This window comes from Antechinus flavipes, chromosome 3 (genome assembly GCF_016432865.1).
Source record: "Antechinus flavipes isolate AdamAnt ecotype Samford, QLD, Australia chromosome 3, AdamAnt_v2, whole genome shotgun sequence".
Lineage (NCBI taxonomy): Eukaryota > Metazoa > Chordata > Mammalia > Dasyuromorphia > Dasyuridae > Antechinus > Antechinus flavipes.
Window position 1 is genome coordinate 272,764,084 of NC_067400.1, and position 16,655 is coordinate 272,780,738.

Genomic DNA, 16,655 nt, shown 5'->3' on the forward strand with positions numbered 1-16,655 from the left:
CTAGGTCTAGCACTCTATCCACTATGCCACCGCCTCTGACCCTTATAAAGGGTATTAAGAAAAGAAACGAAGGCAAAACTCAAACCATTTGGTTTGTTACTTGTTAGGAACTCCAGTAAAAGATTTGAGAATGAAAATAAGGAGTTAACTTTTTTTTAAAATTCAAATTTGTTTTCAAAGTTCTTCTTGTCTTAGCTTTGAACAATTAACCCTAAACAGTTATTAGAATTCTTCATCTGTTCTGGATTTTTAACAGCAAATTCTCTACATTCAGCCTCCCATCAAACGAGCTGCCATTGGAAGGGGTTTATTGCCCTAATTCTCTGTGTAATTTACCAATTCTTAGGACCAATGTGTTCCTCCAAAGTCGTCATTCTCTTCTGGGCATCTCTCATCCATTAGAATATAGTATTATGAGAGACTTGTTGTTTTTGTATGTATCTCTCTGGTATGCAAAACAGTACTTGGCTAGTACATAAACACTTGGTAAATGATTTTTTTATTCATTCTCAGTAGATCCAGTGTAGAGATCATTCAGAACTTGGTAGGGATTGAATTCAAGAGATGTATTCAAGGAATAAAGACTTTATGACAGATTATATTTAGGGAGTAAAAGCTGTAAATTCAAATAGTGCTCTAAGGTTTCTGAACTTTGAACCTGTGATAATGGTGTCTTATAGTAGTGGGAAAGTAGAGAAGGAACAGTTTTTTGATGGGGAAGGATTTGATAAGTTTGGATATGTAGAGTTTGGAGAGAGTCGTATCTCTGTGTAAAATTATTTATAAGCATTTAAAAATAAAAGATTGAAGTTCAGATGTGGGTTAGAGGCTTTGGAATTCTTCACTTGAGAATTGCTGTAATTCTTAAATTGATAGGCCTTTCAAAGGAGGTAGTGTTGAGAGAAAAGTAAGCACCAAGAAGAGTCCCCAAACAGTCCCAAGGAGTGACCATGTTTTGGAGGGATAATGTACTAGAAAAGGAAGGTTTAGAGAATGAAAAAAGTAAGGATCCATTGGAATAAAGAGAAATAAAATTTAAGCAGAAAGGATTATTGTTAGCAACATACTGCAGAGACTCCAATGTAAAATGAAGACTGAAAATCCTTAGATTTGGTAAGAAATATTCATGAATAGCCTTCAAGAGAATACTTTAAAGCAGGGTAGTTGGAAGAGAAGTTAGGTGGAGTATGGGATGAGATGGAGTAGAGGGACAGATAAAGAAAGAAGAAGAAATAAAGCCATGTTCCAGACCTTTTGACCTAGATCAAAGGAGGTAACATTTGGTGCTTTGTAAAACTTTAAACATCGAAATACTATTGTTTTTATTCTTATATTTCTCAGTGAAACAGTTTAGGAAACTCAGGGCATAGGACAACAGACAAGTACACTCATATTCCTCCTCCAAACTGTTTTGCTAATACAATGATTTATTCCTATTAGGTCTTTGATAAGCAGCAATTGCCATTGTCCTTTCTGGTGGTGCTATATATGGCACAAGAATATAATAAACTAAGTATAATTGTGGTTATAATTCAGTATAATTAAGGCTTATGATTTTATCAGGCCAATCATTCTTTGGAATCTGCCGTTTGCCCTAACTCTTAAACATGGTCCTTTAAATTCTTATAAAAAAATTAATCATGAGTATGTTCTCTGAGTTGGGGCATCCTTTGAATACCAATTGAAACAGGTAGTGCGAGTTTACAGTCAAGATCTTTGTCACTGCAAGAATTTAGCAGTAGCTGAAGGATTCCTTATCAGAGATGTTTTATGGAGGTTCATATATCCAATAGAAGTTGGATGAATCATCTCGCTGGTTCCTTTTATTACTAGTAATGTCTTCCACGTATAATTAATGTATGCCCAAGTCTCATCATCATTAAAAATAAACAAAAAATCTTTATTGGCCCTTATCCCCTTTAAGTTCTCTCTCGTTTTCTCTCTCTCTCCTCCTTTTTCCTCCTCTTTCTCCTCCTCCCTCCCTCTCCCCTTTTTTCAGCCAGTCTTCTGTAAAAAGTGATCTACATTTATTTCCTACATTTCTTACCTTATAACTTCATCATTCAACAGAAATGGCTATTTTCAAAGTTAACAGTGTTCTCAGTTGCCACATCTAATTTTTTGTCATCTTTACAGGATGTTTTTCAACTCTGTTACATTTGGTGACACTATCTGATTATTTTCTACCAGTCTAATGTCAGTCCCCCTTTTCGCCTTATTTATCCATATCTCTTCTCTGCACTCTCTTCCTTGGTGATGGCATTACCTCTCTTGTGTTTAATTATTGTTACTATGATAGTGACTCAGATTTAATCCAGATCTTTTCCTTAAGCACCAACCTTATATCACCAATTTTCATATTGTAAAATTCACAGTAGATGACCTTGAGACATCCAAACTCATCAATTTTTCTTCTTTCCAACTCCTTCCCTCTATTAAACTTTCTTATTTCTGCTGAAGGTACCTTCTCCTTATATAGTTTAGGTTTATAACCTAGACATTTTCCCTTTAAACACCAATGTTACTATTGCTAAATGACCATGGAGTTAAAAAGATGATGTTCAACTGACAGTCCGTTCTAAAGAATTATATGGAATGTAGGACTACTTACACATAGTGAATGAAAAAAACAATAAGCACATACTACTCATTCTGTAACCAAAGCTGATTTTAATAAAGATTGTTTTAGACATATTATATAATCAGTTAGACTGTGAGTTTCTTGAAAATAGGGATTGTTTTGTTTTAGCTCCTTTTTCTATATTCCTAGTACTTAGTATATTGCACATAAGAAGTACTTAATAAAAGTTTGTTAATTATATAGATATTATTAATATATGTATTGAAATATGTATATGTACATTGAAAGATTTGGTGAAAATAACATATACAACCTAAAAGAAATGTACAAGAACTTGAATTCATCAATATTAAATACCTAAGATGTTTTAGACATTGCAATTAAGTGCTGGGGTTACAAAAACAAAAAGCCACTTCTTTCCCTCATGCTTATATGTATTAACCTATATATGTGTGTGTGTGTGTGTGTGTGTGTGTGTGTGTGTGTGTGTGTGTGTGTGTGTAAATTAAGATACACATATCTTACACAAAAAAACACAATTTTTGAGATGGGGAAGGGGAATACTAGAAGCTGAAGGGATCAGGAAAGACTTTAGAAGGTGCCACAGATGGTAAGGTGGGGATATATTATATGCATGGAGTGATAGTGATATAGATTGAGAGATGGAGTATTACATATGAAGAATCGCAGAAAGGTCAGCCTGGGGAGGAAATTTGAAGGAACATTAAATTATATCTTCACTCTACAGATGAAAAAAAACTGAGGCTCAAATGTGAACTTGGATCTTTCTTGTTACAAGTCCAGTACACTGTACTATGCCATAGTGAGGCCATGTTACAAAGTTCTGTAAAAGTCAAATGGAGGGGTTAATTTTTGATCCTAAAAGCAATCCATTTTACATCCCAAATACTCATCGTCTCTTGACTAGTCATAAATTCTCTTCTCCATAGATCTGACAGGCAAACCATTCCATATTACCCTAATTTGTATATGGCATCATCATTTATATCTAAACATATATCTATTTGTACTGTATTTTGGTATATGGTATGAGATGTGAATCTACACCTAGTTTCTGCCAATTTACTTGCTAGTTTTCCCAGCTTGGATCTTTTGGGTTTGTCCAACACCAGATTCTAATAGTTGTTTATTAATGTATTGTTGTTGATGTTCATTTCCATAATTTCTGACTCTTTGTGACTCCATTTGGAGTTTTCTTGGCAAAGGTACTATAGTACTTTGTCCTTTCCTTCTCCAGCTCATTTTATAGATGAGGAAACTGAAGAAATGGGGTTAATTGATTTGATTATGGTTGCGTATTTAGGAAGTGACTGAAGATAGATTTGAATTTAGGAAGATGAGTATTCCTGACTTCAGGATTACCACTCTATTTCTTGAAACAACTTAGCTGCAATTCAGTTTCAATTGATCAAAGATGGACAGAAGCAGTTACACCCAGAGAAAGAACACTGGGAGATGAATATAAACTGCTTGCATTTTTGTTTTTCTTCCCGGGCTATTTATACCTCCTAAATTCAATTCTCCCTGTGCAACAAGAAAACTGTTCGGTTCTGCACACGTATATTGTATCCAGGATATACTGTAACCTATTCAACATGTAAAAGATTGCTTGCCATCTGGAGGAGGGGGTGGAGGGAGGACGAGGAAAAATCGGAACAGAAGTGAATGCAAGGGATAATGTTGTAAAAAAAAATTACCCTGGCATGAGTTCTATCAATAAAAGTTATTTAAAAAAAAAAAAAAAGAAACAACTTAGCTACTCACTATGTATTGTGTACCTAATGTATTCTACTGATCCACTACTCTATTTTTTAGCCCCTGTCAGATTATTTTGATGATTTGTAGGAGCTTTGTGTGAAATCTGCTACAGCTAAGTGTGCTTCCTTCATATTTTAAAAAATATTGATTCCCTTGATATTCTTCACATTTTGTTTTTCCATATTTTCTTTTCTAGCTGTATAAAATACTTTTTGGTAGTTTGATTAGTATGTAATAAATGAGTAAATTAATTTAGGTAGATTAATCTTAGTATCATATTTGCCTGTTTTCACAATATGACACTCCATCTCCTGTCTTTGCCTTACTATTGATAGTCCAACATCTGTGGAGTGCTCTTTTTCCTAATATTTATCTTAGACAATCCTTGGTTTCCTTTAAGACTCTCATGTCTGAATTTTCTTCATTGTAAAAGGTCTTTTCTGGTCCTCAGAACTGCTACTACTTTTCTTTGTAAGACTATCTTCTTCCTCATCTATATGTATTATTTCTGTATGTGTTGTTTCCCCCTTTAGAATATAATCTTCTTGAGGTTAGGGAGTTTTGCTTTGTCTTGGATCCCTTACACTTAACTCAGTGCTTGGTGCATAATAAGCACTTAATCAATGCTTGTTAATTTATTAGATAAGTAGAACCAGTGTACATAAAAATAGTACTACATAGTTATTGTATGTAGAATTTATTCCTCTAGGTAATGTTCTGTTCTGGGATTTTAATTTGTTTTATGCAGAGATTTCAGATCCCTGTACAACAGAGAGAAAAGCCAGAAGAATCAGTGTGACCTCAAAAGTACAGTTGGATCCCCTTGATTCCCAGGTCACTACTGCTGATGGTAAGTATCTTTGTACAAATAATGACAATATAAAATTTCATGAAAATTGTATCCCCAAGGTGAACTTTTTCAATTTAGTCATTTAAAAGCCTAATCTACTTTGAAATCCTATAATTTTATGAAAGTAGAACCACTGTAGTTTTCTTTTAAATAGATACCATTACATATGAATGTTTTTTATTTTTGCTTTATTTTGTGTTGAAACATTCACGCTCTGTTGATTGTGCTTCTCTGATGCCACAGAAAGTTATCCTGGTTTCTCAAGGTTGCCCCAGGTATCAGTGTCAAGGTAAAAGACTTAAAAGGCTGTAAGAAAAATCATTCCATAATATATTTGGTCATCTCTTCTTACAGTGGAGAATGAGCAAAAAGACCACTGTAAAGTAATTACATCTAATTAGTTGCAGAGGATGAGGGGGAAAAAAAAAAAACTTTAGGGAAAGGAATTCATCCAAATTCTCTAAAGCAAGTGGATACATACATTGTTGTTTGTTTTGATAGTATGGGAATCTTTGGTTGAAAAAATTGATGGATAAAGTATTTCAGAGTTAAGAACATAGGAAGCCAAAGGATGACAGGCTACTTGGAAAGCTCAGGAAGGAAGCCATAGTGCCCTACACCCAGCAAATGACAAACAGTATCATTAAAAATGAAATATGTGTATCCTATTGGATAACAAAGGACTGAATTTTTTTTGAATCAGATGTCCATAGGCTTTTCCACAATTGACTAGGCAGAAACTACAAAAGGCAAAGTCAAGAACAAATTGAAGAAAGAGAAAAAAAGTATCTTGGGAAGATTGGGGTAAGTTAGAGATTTCCTAGGGTCAGTTCTTTGCTCACACCACCCCAATAATAAAAGTAAACAAGCTCCCCAAATGCAGATAACTCTACAAGGACAAAAAAAGAGAGTAAGTGAAAGATTAAAGAAAAGATAATTATGACTGAAAAGATAATTGAATGCCAACTCAGGTGCCATCACATCAGATGCTCATACCACACTCCTCACCTCTTTCTACTGCAGGGCCATCCTATAATTCTTAGTTTGAGGTGTATAGTATTTTTTAATTCAACTTTTAGCAGTCTCAGTGTATTTCGCATAAGACAAATTGAAGCCAAGGAATCAAATCACCCCTTAAGTTTAAGAAAGAAATGGGATAACAAGATTAAAGGAGAAGTACAAAAGTACAAAACTGGGGAAAAATCGTTACAGCCAGTGTTTCTGATAAGTCTTATTTCTAAAATATATAAAGAACTGTATCAAATTTATAAGAATACATATCATTCCCTAATTGATATGAACAATTTTCAGATGAAGAAATTAAAGCCCTCTATAGTCATGTGAAAAAAATACTCTTAAATCACTATTGATTAGAGAAATGCAAATTAAAACAACTCTGAGGTACAATCACATCTCTCAGATTGGCTAAGATGACAGGAAAAGATGATGACAAATGTTGGAGAGGATGTGGAAAAACTGGGATACTGTTATATTGTTGGTGATATTATGAAATGATCTAATCATTCTGAAGAATGATCTGGAACTATGCCCAAAGACCTATAAAACCATGCATACCCTCTGACCCAGCAGTGCCACTATTGAGTCTGTATCACAGGAAAATCATTAAGAAGGGAAAAGGACCCACATATGGAAAAATGTTTGTAGCAGCTCTTTTTGTGGTAGCAAAGAATTGGAAAATGAGTAGATGTCAATCAATTGGGGACTGGCTGAATAAGTTGTGGTACACGAAGATAATAGAATATTATCATCTTGTAAAAAATTATGAATAAGCTGCTTTTAGAAAGGCCTGGAAAGATGTACACAAACTGATGCTGAGCAAAACAAGCAGAACCAGGAATATGTCATACATAATAACAGCAAAAATGTGCAATGATCAACTATGAAAGACTTGGTTCTTCTCACTGGTTTAGTGGTCCAAAGAAATCCCAGTGGACTTTGGACAGAAAATGCCATCTGCATTCAGATAAAGAACTATGGAAATTGAATGTAAAGTAACACAATACTATAGTCACTTCTTTTTTTATGTTTTTTTTCTCTCCCATAGTTTTTTCCTTTTGCTCTGATTTTTCTCTCCCAGTATGATTCATAAAGCAATGTGTATTAAAAATAAGTAAACTAAGTGGAAGGGAAAAAAAAAAGAAAAAGGAAAAAATGAGATCGCTATGGAACTATAGGGAATCTTTGGGTCAAAAGTAAAGCACTAATTAAAATTAATACAACACAAGTAGAAGTAAGAAGCAAGTAAGAGGAGTGAGGAAGAGAGGAGAAACCCAATTTCTCAGATTACTTCTTAGCACTATTCTAAGAATGTTCTTGAAATACCCTCACAACTTGCCTCCATTTCCATACCTAGGGACTGAAGAAAGATAGTTTCAGAGAGGACAGTAGAGCCCAGAAAAATGGGTTTAGTAAAGTTGGAGAATAGTTCCAGTTTTTGAAACTAGATTTTTTTAACTTTTTACTTCTTAACATCCCTTAATGCAAAAATTGTATGTTTTTTAAAAATTCATCTTATCAGCAAGCATTTATTAAGTTATTACTATACAAAGAATGATATTATAATTACTCTAAAGGAACTTCTATTTCAACATTCCAAGGCCGCATGTCAGTATATATTTAGTAAATACAAATAAATGTAAGTAATGTTAATGGAAGCATGGGAGAAAGGATTTTAGCATTTAGGCATATGAGATAAGGAAATGGAAAAGATTCTACTTGAACTGCATCTTGAAGAAAGAAAGGTGAAGATAAAGATGAAAATATTCCAGACATGAAGAATGTTAATCAATGCATAGTCAATGCAAAGATAGGAGAGAAGGCTAAGGTGGCTGGCTGTATTTCACAGTTAAAGAGGGAGACTCAAGTTAACTAAAATTAATTGTCTATGATGTGCCTAGTACTAGCAAAGATCTGATGATACAAAGGCAAAAATCCCAGTCCTTCTCACAAGGAGCTCAGAGTCTATAAGGGGAGATCACATGCAAATGATTATGTATGAACAAAATACCTATAAGATAAATTGTGGATAATCTCAGACAAAAGATCCTAAAATTAAGGAGGATTGATTGGGAAGGGATCCTTCTAGAAGATAGGACTTTAGACTTCAAAGAAGCCAGGGAAGAACACTAGGCATGGGGCATAGCCAATGAAAATGCTTGGATTTGGATAGAATTATGTTTAAGGAGCATCAGAGAGGCCACTGTCACTGAATTGTAGCAAACATAAGCGACTGTAAGACACGAAAACTGGAAATATAGGAGGCCAGAGGGCAAAAGGCTTTGGACAAACAAGATTTTATATTTGATTTCTGGAGATAATAAGGAGCTTACAAGAGTTTATTGACTAGTGAGATGATCAGACTTGAAGGAAAATCACTTTGAAACTGAGTGGATGGATTAAATTGAGACTAAGTGGTTATTGAAGTAGTTCAGGACTGTACCATGTCAGGAGGGATAGAATACAGAATGATGATTTTGGTATTTTCTTTTGCAATTTCAGTTGATTATTAGATTAGATCTTCCAGTGTCTGTACCTTAAGTTAGACATGACAATCCAGGGTCTAATCCTTAGCTGTGTAGGTTCCAGTTTAGCAATTACCTGTGGATGATCAGGGGCGGGGAGGATAATCAAAGAAAGTCACATTATATTGTAGTTGCTTCCTGCCACCTAAATTTTATTGTGTGAAAACCAGAGTGCCAAAGTTCCTACAGATGACTTACCCATTGTGTTTCATTTTTGTAAATTCAGTTTCCAACAAGTCTGAGGTATCACTTCATACCTATTATACTGACATAAGTTAAAAAGATGGAAAAATTCAATATTATAAGGACTATGAAAAGTCAGGTACACTAATTTATTATTAATGAGGCTAGGAACTAGTCCAACCATTTAGGAAAATAATTTGGGAATGAAGGCAGAAACAATACTATATCATTCATATTCTTTTGATTGAAAGAAGAAACCATATTTTTAAAAAATATATTAATTACAGCATTCTTTATGACAAAATTCTGAAATAACCCCAGTAATTGGGAAATTATTTAACAGATTGTAAACAGATAATATTGCAGCATGAGAAACAACAAATAGGAAGAATTCAGAGAAAACTTGAGAGGAATTATATGAAGAGTTACGAGGTTCAGAAAGGAGAACCAGAAAACAGGACAGGTGATTATTACAAAGAAAAGGAAGACAACATGGTATCAAATTACTGATCTGTTTTACAGTCATCTTCTAAAAAAAGATAAATGACAAAAGTGGAAAGGGACACATGAGCTGTTCTAATTGCTTTTTATAAAAGTTGTTTTACTTTTCAGGAATTGTACTATGGTGGAAGGAATTTGTATGTATGTATATTGGAATATTTATATCAAAATATGCCAATAATTTGTTTAAAGATTCTTTTATCTTTAAAGAGTGACATTTCCTGACCTTGTCCCCAGTTATGGAATGGTTAATATTTGTAGGCCTCTAGCTTTATTCTCTCTTGTAATAGTACAAGTAACTTGTAACATAACTTGTAAATAGAGATGTGGTAATCCTAAATCATTGGTATGGAGACTTAGAGAGCACAATAATTATGTGCCATCTATAGCATGCTTTCATCATAATGTTTTAGTGAAAGTCAGTGAGAAGAGTGTCAGTTATGAAATAGATCACTACAATTAGAACATAGTTCTGGTAGGACACCTGAGTTTGGATACCACCTCTGATAGTTATTTGCTCTCCAGCCAAGTCACTTGTCTTCCCTGAGTATTGGTTTCCATATCTCTAAAATGAGGGGAGTTGGACTTGGTGGTTTCTGAGTTCCCTTCTAGCCTAGATCTAAGATCCTTTTTCAATTGATTTTAGGAAATTTGTGAGAAAGATGATTTTATTAGTATTAGCTTCATTTTATAGCTAAGGAAACTACAGCTTTGGGGAGATGTGACTTAATGCTATTAATTTAGAGCTAGAACAAGGTTCCTACACTTCTGATCCTTATGCAGGTCTCCTCCATCCATAATGTCATGATCCTTTTATGAACCTGTTATTGTGTTAGGTTCTGCAAGGGTTCTAGAAAAACTTGCCTGTGCTTAAAGATTTAGTAGTCTTCATGAAGGCAAGCCTTTGGATTTAGACACATGCAGAATTTACATACATGGAGCTATACAGTAAGCATAAGAATCAAATACTTATTTATGTGGAATCAACTCTGTGCTTTATTTGAGTTCAAAGTTGAGGAAATTAAATGTGGAAAAAATGTAGATATTAAATTTCTTTTTTTTAAAATTAAAAATGTGGAATGTTTATTTCATTATTTCTCCCACTTTGATCAGTATTCTCAACTATCAGAGATATCTGAAGTATCATATTAGGCCCATCAAATTAGCAAAGATAGTAAAATATGGACAAAATTTAATGTTAGGAGAACTCAAAATGTAATTGTTTACCTAACAATATTTTTTTTTTTTAGGTATTTATTTCCATCTCCTAATGTGAGATAGGGTGGGGGAAGTAGTTCCAGAAAAGTGAAAATAGATGTATACAAATTCTTAGCTTACTTTCCCCCCCAGAACCCCTACTACATAGTTGGCCTCTGGTTCCATGTTGCATTTCTCCCAGCATAGTAGTGTTTGCTAATGAGGAAAAGGTCTATTCTTTTGCCTTTTCTTCCCTAGAGCATCCAAACAGCTCCAAACAGACTCCAAGGACCCAACCACAAGATGAAGACTTCGAGGGGGCTCCGTGGAATTGTGAGAGTTGCACCTTTCTGAATCACCCAGCATTAAATCGCTGTGAGCAGTGTGAGATGCCCCGGTACACTTGAATCAAGAAGAAGCTATTGAGGCTGAGAGTGGAATTCTGAGCACCAGTAGAGGAAAAGAAAACCTGGGGACTCTTTCCAACCATCTGACCAGTGTTTTCCTTTCCAATTTCCAAGGGGAAGGAGATTTGAAATAGTATCCACTTGTCTACCACACTAAAGAAAAAAAAAATGAGGGGGGATGTTTTTCTTTCTTAACCACATTGTGTGCTAAGTTGAAGGGATACTTGAAACCAGGAAAGGATTCACTCCTCAAAGAATGTATACAGGAAAGCCAAGAGCTACTCCTGTTTAATCCCAATGGCTATATTTACTGCTCAGTGGCCCTTATTTCTTAAACTTAGAACTTTGAGTCACAGTGCAAACTGTTACAGTTATTCAGACAAACTGTGACATGCTAGTGCAGACTCACCTGATCACAGCGTGCTGGAAAAGAACGCTTCCCTGCTCTGCCACTTTGTATCCTGCTGAAAAAGAAGTCAGAAAAAGGCAACCAGATTATTTTATGTGCAGAGTAATTAGAGGGTGTTTGTAATTGCTGCTTTCTTCAGGGGTAATTTCAATCTCTACACACACACACACACACACACACACACGCGCTCACACACGCACAAACACACGTCAGGACATAGGCATGAGCCTTATTTTACTGAAGGTACAATCAGAGGTGGTAAAGTCCCTTTTGCTTGTACAGCATTCATTAAGCTGTATCAACACTGGTAACTAATAGAGACCTAATTATGCCACATAATGGATAAAAAAAAAAGTTACTGCATGCTTTTATTAGGCTGTTGTGTTTTTACAGCTAACAAGTCCCCATTAAGTCTGCTTTTATATGTGACACTCATCAGACTGTGCTTTGCTAATAGTACAGTGAATGGATGCCAAATGCAGACCAGTTCCAGATTCCATTCGGAATACTTGAGCTCAGCTGTGGTTATGTATGAGAAGTGTTGGCACCCTGTTACTTAGGCCTTTTCTCAGCTTCCAATTTTGTGAAGAATTCATGATGTTTACAGCACAGATAATACTTTGTGCCACAATCCTGATTTAGCTGAAATATAATCAATGTTAGCGATAAAGGTTTATTTGCACACTGTTAACAAACCAGCGTGTTGGAAATTGCATTTGGCTAATCTCATAAAGTTATCCCTTGCATTTTGGGGAGATTAAGGGACAAAGGGTTGGTCAGAAAATGTTATTAGTAGGATGATGAATTCAGAGAACTTTTCAAACTAGTATAGCTATGGGGTTGATATCCTTTTTCAGAGGTAATATTAATTATTCATGTAATCTAAATAGCTATATTAAAGCACTCCCAAATTTATGAAACCACCAGCTTTGGAGTGTGGGTAAATGAATGTAAGGTAAAGATAATATAGAATGGACTAAGATATTACCATTGGTGGAAAATTAGGTATAAAGGATTTTATTATTCCACTTTGTATAGTTTAAAGAAGAAATATTTTCTCTCCCACAGATGCCATTTTCGTATTTTACATCAGGATAGGATTCTGTAATCTTTGCTCATATTGATGAGTTAAGACAGCAGTAAAGTTAGCAGATCTGCTATTACTAAAGAGATATCAATTGTATATTCTGATTGGGAAAATTGATCTCTAGCAGATTCTAAGTAAGCTGCACTAATAAATACAATAAAACCAAAGGTATCAGAGCTCTTAAATAGTTTTCTATCAATGACCCAATCAAAGTCCATTAAAATTCTAATGATTTCATATTTCAACACAACCTCAAAGGTATTTTTTTCATATATGGAAGAATACCTATAACATATCAGTTCCTTTTACACAATAAGCATTTTAGTATATAATTGTGGAATCACACTGATTAAAAACATCTCTACCACAGCTGTGATAAAACTGTTAAGGTAGTGGTAAGAAAGCAGATTAGTGTAAAAGCAAATTATTGACAACACTTTTTCAAAGGATTCTGTAAGCACTGGTATCTATTAATCTTGTGTTTTCAGCTGTCATGTATCAATGCTGTTGTTTCTGTACACCAATGCCTTTGTCTTCCTATGGTTTCACATCTCATGTATTGTTGGTCATCCTTTAAAAAAAAAAAATTATGGGGAAAATACTGCTTGGTGTTATTCCAGCTAAAAACTCACAAATATTTATATATTGGCATTCTAGAGTGAGAGCAGCCAAATTGACCTTTATTGGTTATTCAGCTGAGAATGAAAGTAGCATGTTTGAAAATATTGTGATATTTTATTAAGACCCTATAAAACTGGCTTTTAAAAAATTTTGCATGAAATGCATCAAAGTAAATACATTACCATACAATAGATGCATGGTTACGGTTTCTTGATGATATTTCTAGTCAATCATAGGTTTCACCTGCCAGGGGAAATGAAAAAAAAAAAAAAGATGTCTGAATAGTTATTTAGAATGGATATAAAAGAAATAGAGGTTAATTTTAAGGAGATTTTGTGTATGCTAATTTTCTGACTGCAAGAAATATTCTGGTATAGATTGTTATTTAAAAAAAAAGTGAAACTTTGCCACTGATAGACTAGATTTACTTAAATGTTTAGTGTGTAAAGAATGTGTGTCTGTGTCCATTTTAAGCATTAAGTCACAAAAATTTAAGAAGTGGGTGACGCCTTTGAAAATTAGAATCTTAGTAATATTGGCATAGATGAACAATGGCATATAATTGAAAGTTACGTTAACTCCAGTCCAGCCTGGGAGATAATGTGCTGATGCTGTTTTGGTTAGACAGTGTACTATTGGATTCTAATAACAGCATTTTTGTTAACATGCTAGTAGGTTGATACATATACAGCAGAACATAAATCTTTATGACATTTCACTAAACTGATAAGCTTTTAAAAATTTATATTTAACTATCTTGAATTATGGAATAGTTCTCTAAAATTTTAATTCAAAATAGAGGAACAAAAGTCCTTCCAAATACCCTAAAATGCACTGAATTGATATTGTTAACTCTGATCTAAGAGTCAGAGGGCTGGGCAAGGGGGTGGGGGCTGGTTGGTAAAGGAAGATGAAGAAAATGCATTTGTAAAACAGTAGTCTTAGAGCAGCAGATTAATGATGGTAGGGAGAGGAGTGGTGCTATTATGTTTGTATTTTCCCACAAAATGGTAAGTGTGATGAGCAGTGTAATATTTTTAAAGAGCTGGTCTCAATCTTAGTACTTTTTGATTATTATTAAAAATAAATCAGTGTCTCAGTAAATTTTGTTATTTCTTTATGTCACAGTTATCTGGATCTCATATCCAGTCTTTCTGTGGCAACAATTATATATAGGATTTTGAAAGCAAATTATAAATTCCTTTTGAAATGAATAAATATGAATAAGGAAAGTAAAAAAAGGTAAAAATTATGTTTAAATATTTTAGAAAAATTGGTCTTAAAAAAAAAAAGTCAGTGGTATACCCTGGAATGTGAAAATGTCTTTTCCTAGTTAAAGGTTCAATTATTTTAATTTTACCAGTGTTAATGATGAAATGACTTCATGCCACAGTGATCGTGTGTGTCACACATCCACACACACACACATGCACACATACACATACGTAAATGTATATCTTCAGAAAACTAGAAGTAAACAGTGTACTTTGCAAAACCGGAATAATTGGGCACTGACTGTTGCATCACTACTGTATCTTATGGAAAGATTAAACAGTATTTTCCTATTTTTAATTTTGATGACATTTTCCACATTCACCAGAGGTACATTTTCAGTATTATTTACATCCTCAAATATTAATACACGTATACTTTGCATGACTTGAGCCTTCAAAGGTCAATAGGATTATGACATTGGTTAATTTTAATTTTTCAAAGCCATGAAAAGTTTTTTTAAAAGCTGAGCATTTCTAAATTTTTATTTATGATGATATCAATAATGTACCTAATCCACATTTCCCTATTGTAACAGGATTGATCACAATTTTTTCATTAAAAGAGCATAAGAGCTTAATAAATCTTGTAAATATGGTGTCTATTTTAGATTTCTGTGTACGCTGTGAATGAAATTATTTTGAGATGAAATTGTACAAAGGCATTAAAAGGCTATGCATGCATCGTACCTCCAACCAGTACAATTTTGGAGAGCTGCAGATTCCTGCAAAATAAATTAATAAACTAAGAAAACACTACATTCTGTTATCTCTTTCTGTGTGGAGTGAATATGACTAAGTGTAGATTATTTTTAGTTTCTGTATTCATATTTTTATTCTGAAAAGCACTTCAATATATTAATATACTCTTGTACTTCTCTTAATTGCAATAGAAAAAAGATCAATACAACTGTCACTATATTTAAAATTCATTGCTTTTTAAAAAGTACTAAGCGTGTAAAAATAAGCTTGCATGCCAACAGAAAGTTTATGTGAATCAGAGCATGATATAGTCTTTATTTCTGTTAAGCTTTTTATTCTACACTTTAACAGTTTTTGTTTAATATGTAAAAAGGTGAAGATTACTGCTTTTGTTTTAAGAGATGATCCAAGGATTTATAGTTAATTTTGAAAAACAAAGGAATCATATACACCATCTACAGGTCAGTCCTTAGTCTACTTTTGTTAGGCTTGCTTCTGGAGTAAATATAATATTCATTTGAAATGTTGAACTTTGGTATAATTGAGAATGTAGGGATAAAATTCAAATAAGGCTCAGTAGAAGGTTCTTTCCCCTTTTTATTCAGAAAATAATCCTATTAACCCTCATTGCTTTTTAATTGGAAAGTGTATTATTTTCAGAACTAGAGGTTTTTTGTTGTTTTTTTGCTAGTGGTTCTTAGATCCTTCTTTTTGTATTCTTGAAATATTTAGATGACCAGTATAATCATGTAATTTATTTGTAATCTCAGCATACATTCACGTGATTTTATTTTCATGATTGATCAAGTCATCCTTTGAGATTTTGAGGGAATTAGAAAACTATGATAATATCTTTTGTTTGAATTACATTCTCGGTATATTTGTAGACTAATTGAATACTGTAGAAAATTCAAATAGGGTTTCTCTTTGTAAATTTTATGACTTTCAGTGTGGGTTTTAATTTGGAAAGTGGGGGAGTTTTTCCATTAAGTGAAAGTTATTTTCCATTGCCTAAGCATATACAGAATAGATGACTTGGATGCAGTCAATTTATAGTGGAAATAGTTAATTTTGAATTAAAAACATTTATTTATTTATTTATTCCCCTCTCTTCTCCCCTCCTCCCCCCAAAAAAATCCCTGAAGAGCACAATGGACAAGTATAATGATGAATTTAACACAAACACTAGTTGATGGTGCTAATGTATTTCTTAATTGGGTATGAACCTAGGATTCAAGTTAGAGCTCTGTTCTCTCTAATATTAATAACAGGCATTTATATAGTGCTTTAAGGTTTAGATTGTATTTTTACAAATATTTTATTTGATCTTTACTACAACACTGGGCTATTTATGTCCATTTTACAGATGAGGAAACTGTCTGAAAGATTAAGTGACTTTCCCAGAATCACTCACTAATCCCTTGACACAGGATTCAACCTCAGAACTTTCAAAGTTCAAATCTTAACAAATATGCCAAAAATGCCTTTTCATCAGAGTGTAAAGATATTTGAGACTGGATTTAAA

The 16,655-nt window shown here is 33.7% G+C and overlaps 1 protein-coding gene across 2 annotated transcripts in view; it reads left to right on the forward strand.

Moving 5' to 3' along the window:
• TAB3 (TGF-beta activated kinase 1 (MAP3K7) binding protein 3) overlaps nt 1-15,187 on the forward strand; it is an 86,598-nt gene extending 71,411 nt beyond the window's left edge. For both annotated transcript variants that reach the window (XM_051985051.1, XM_051985050.1), the window contains 2 exons: nt 5,109-5,210; nt 10,892-15,187. In XM_051985051.1, the coding sequence (XP_051841011.1) occupies nt 5,109-5,210; nt 10,892-11,040 (251 nt within the window). In that variant the 3' untranslated portion in view covers nt 11,041-15,187. The remainder of the gene's footprint in view (nt 1-5,108; nt 5,211-10,891) is intronic.
• Nucleotides 15,188-16,655: the final 1,468 nt, after the last annotated feature.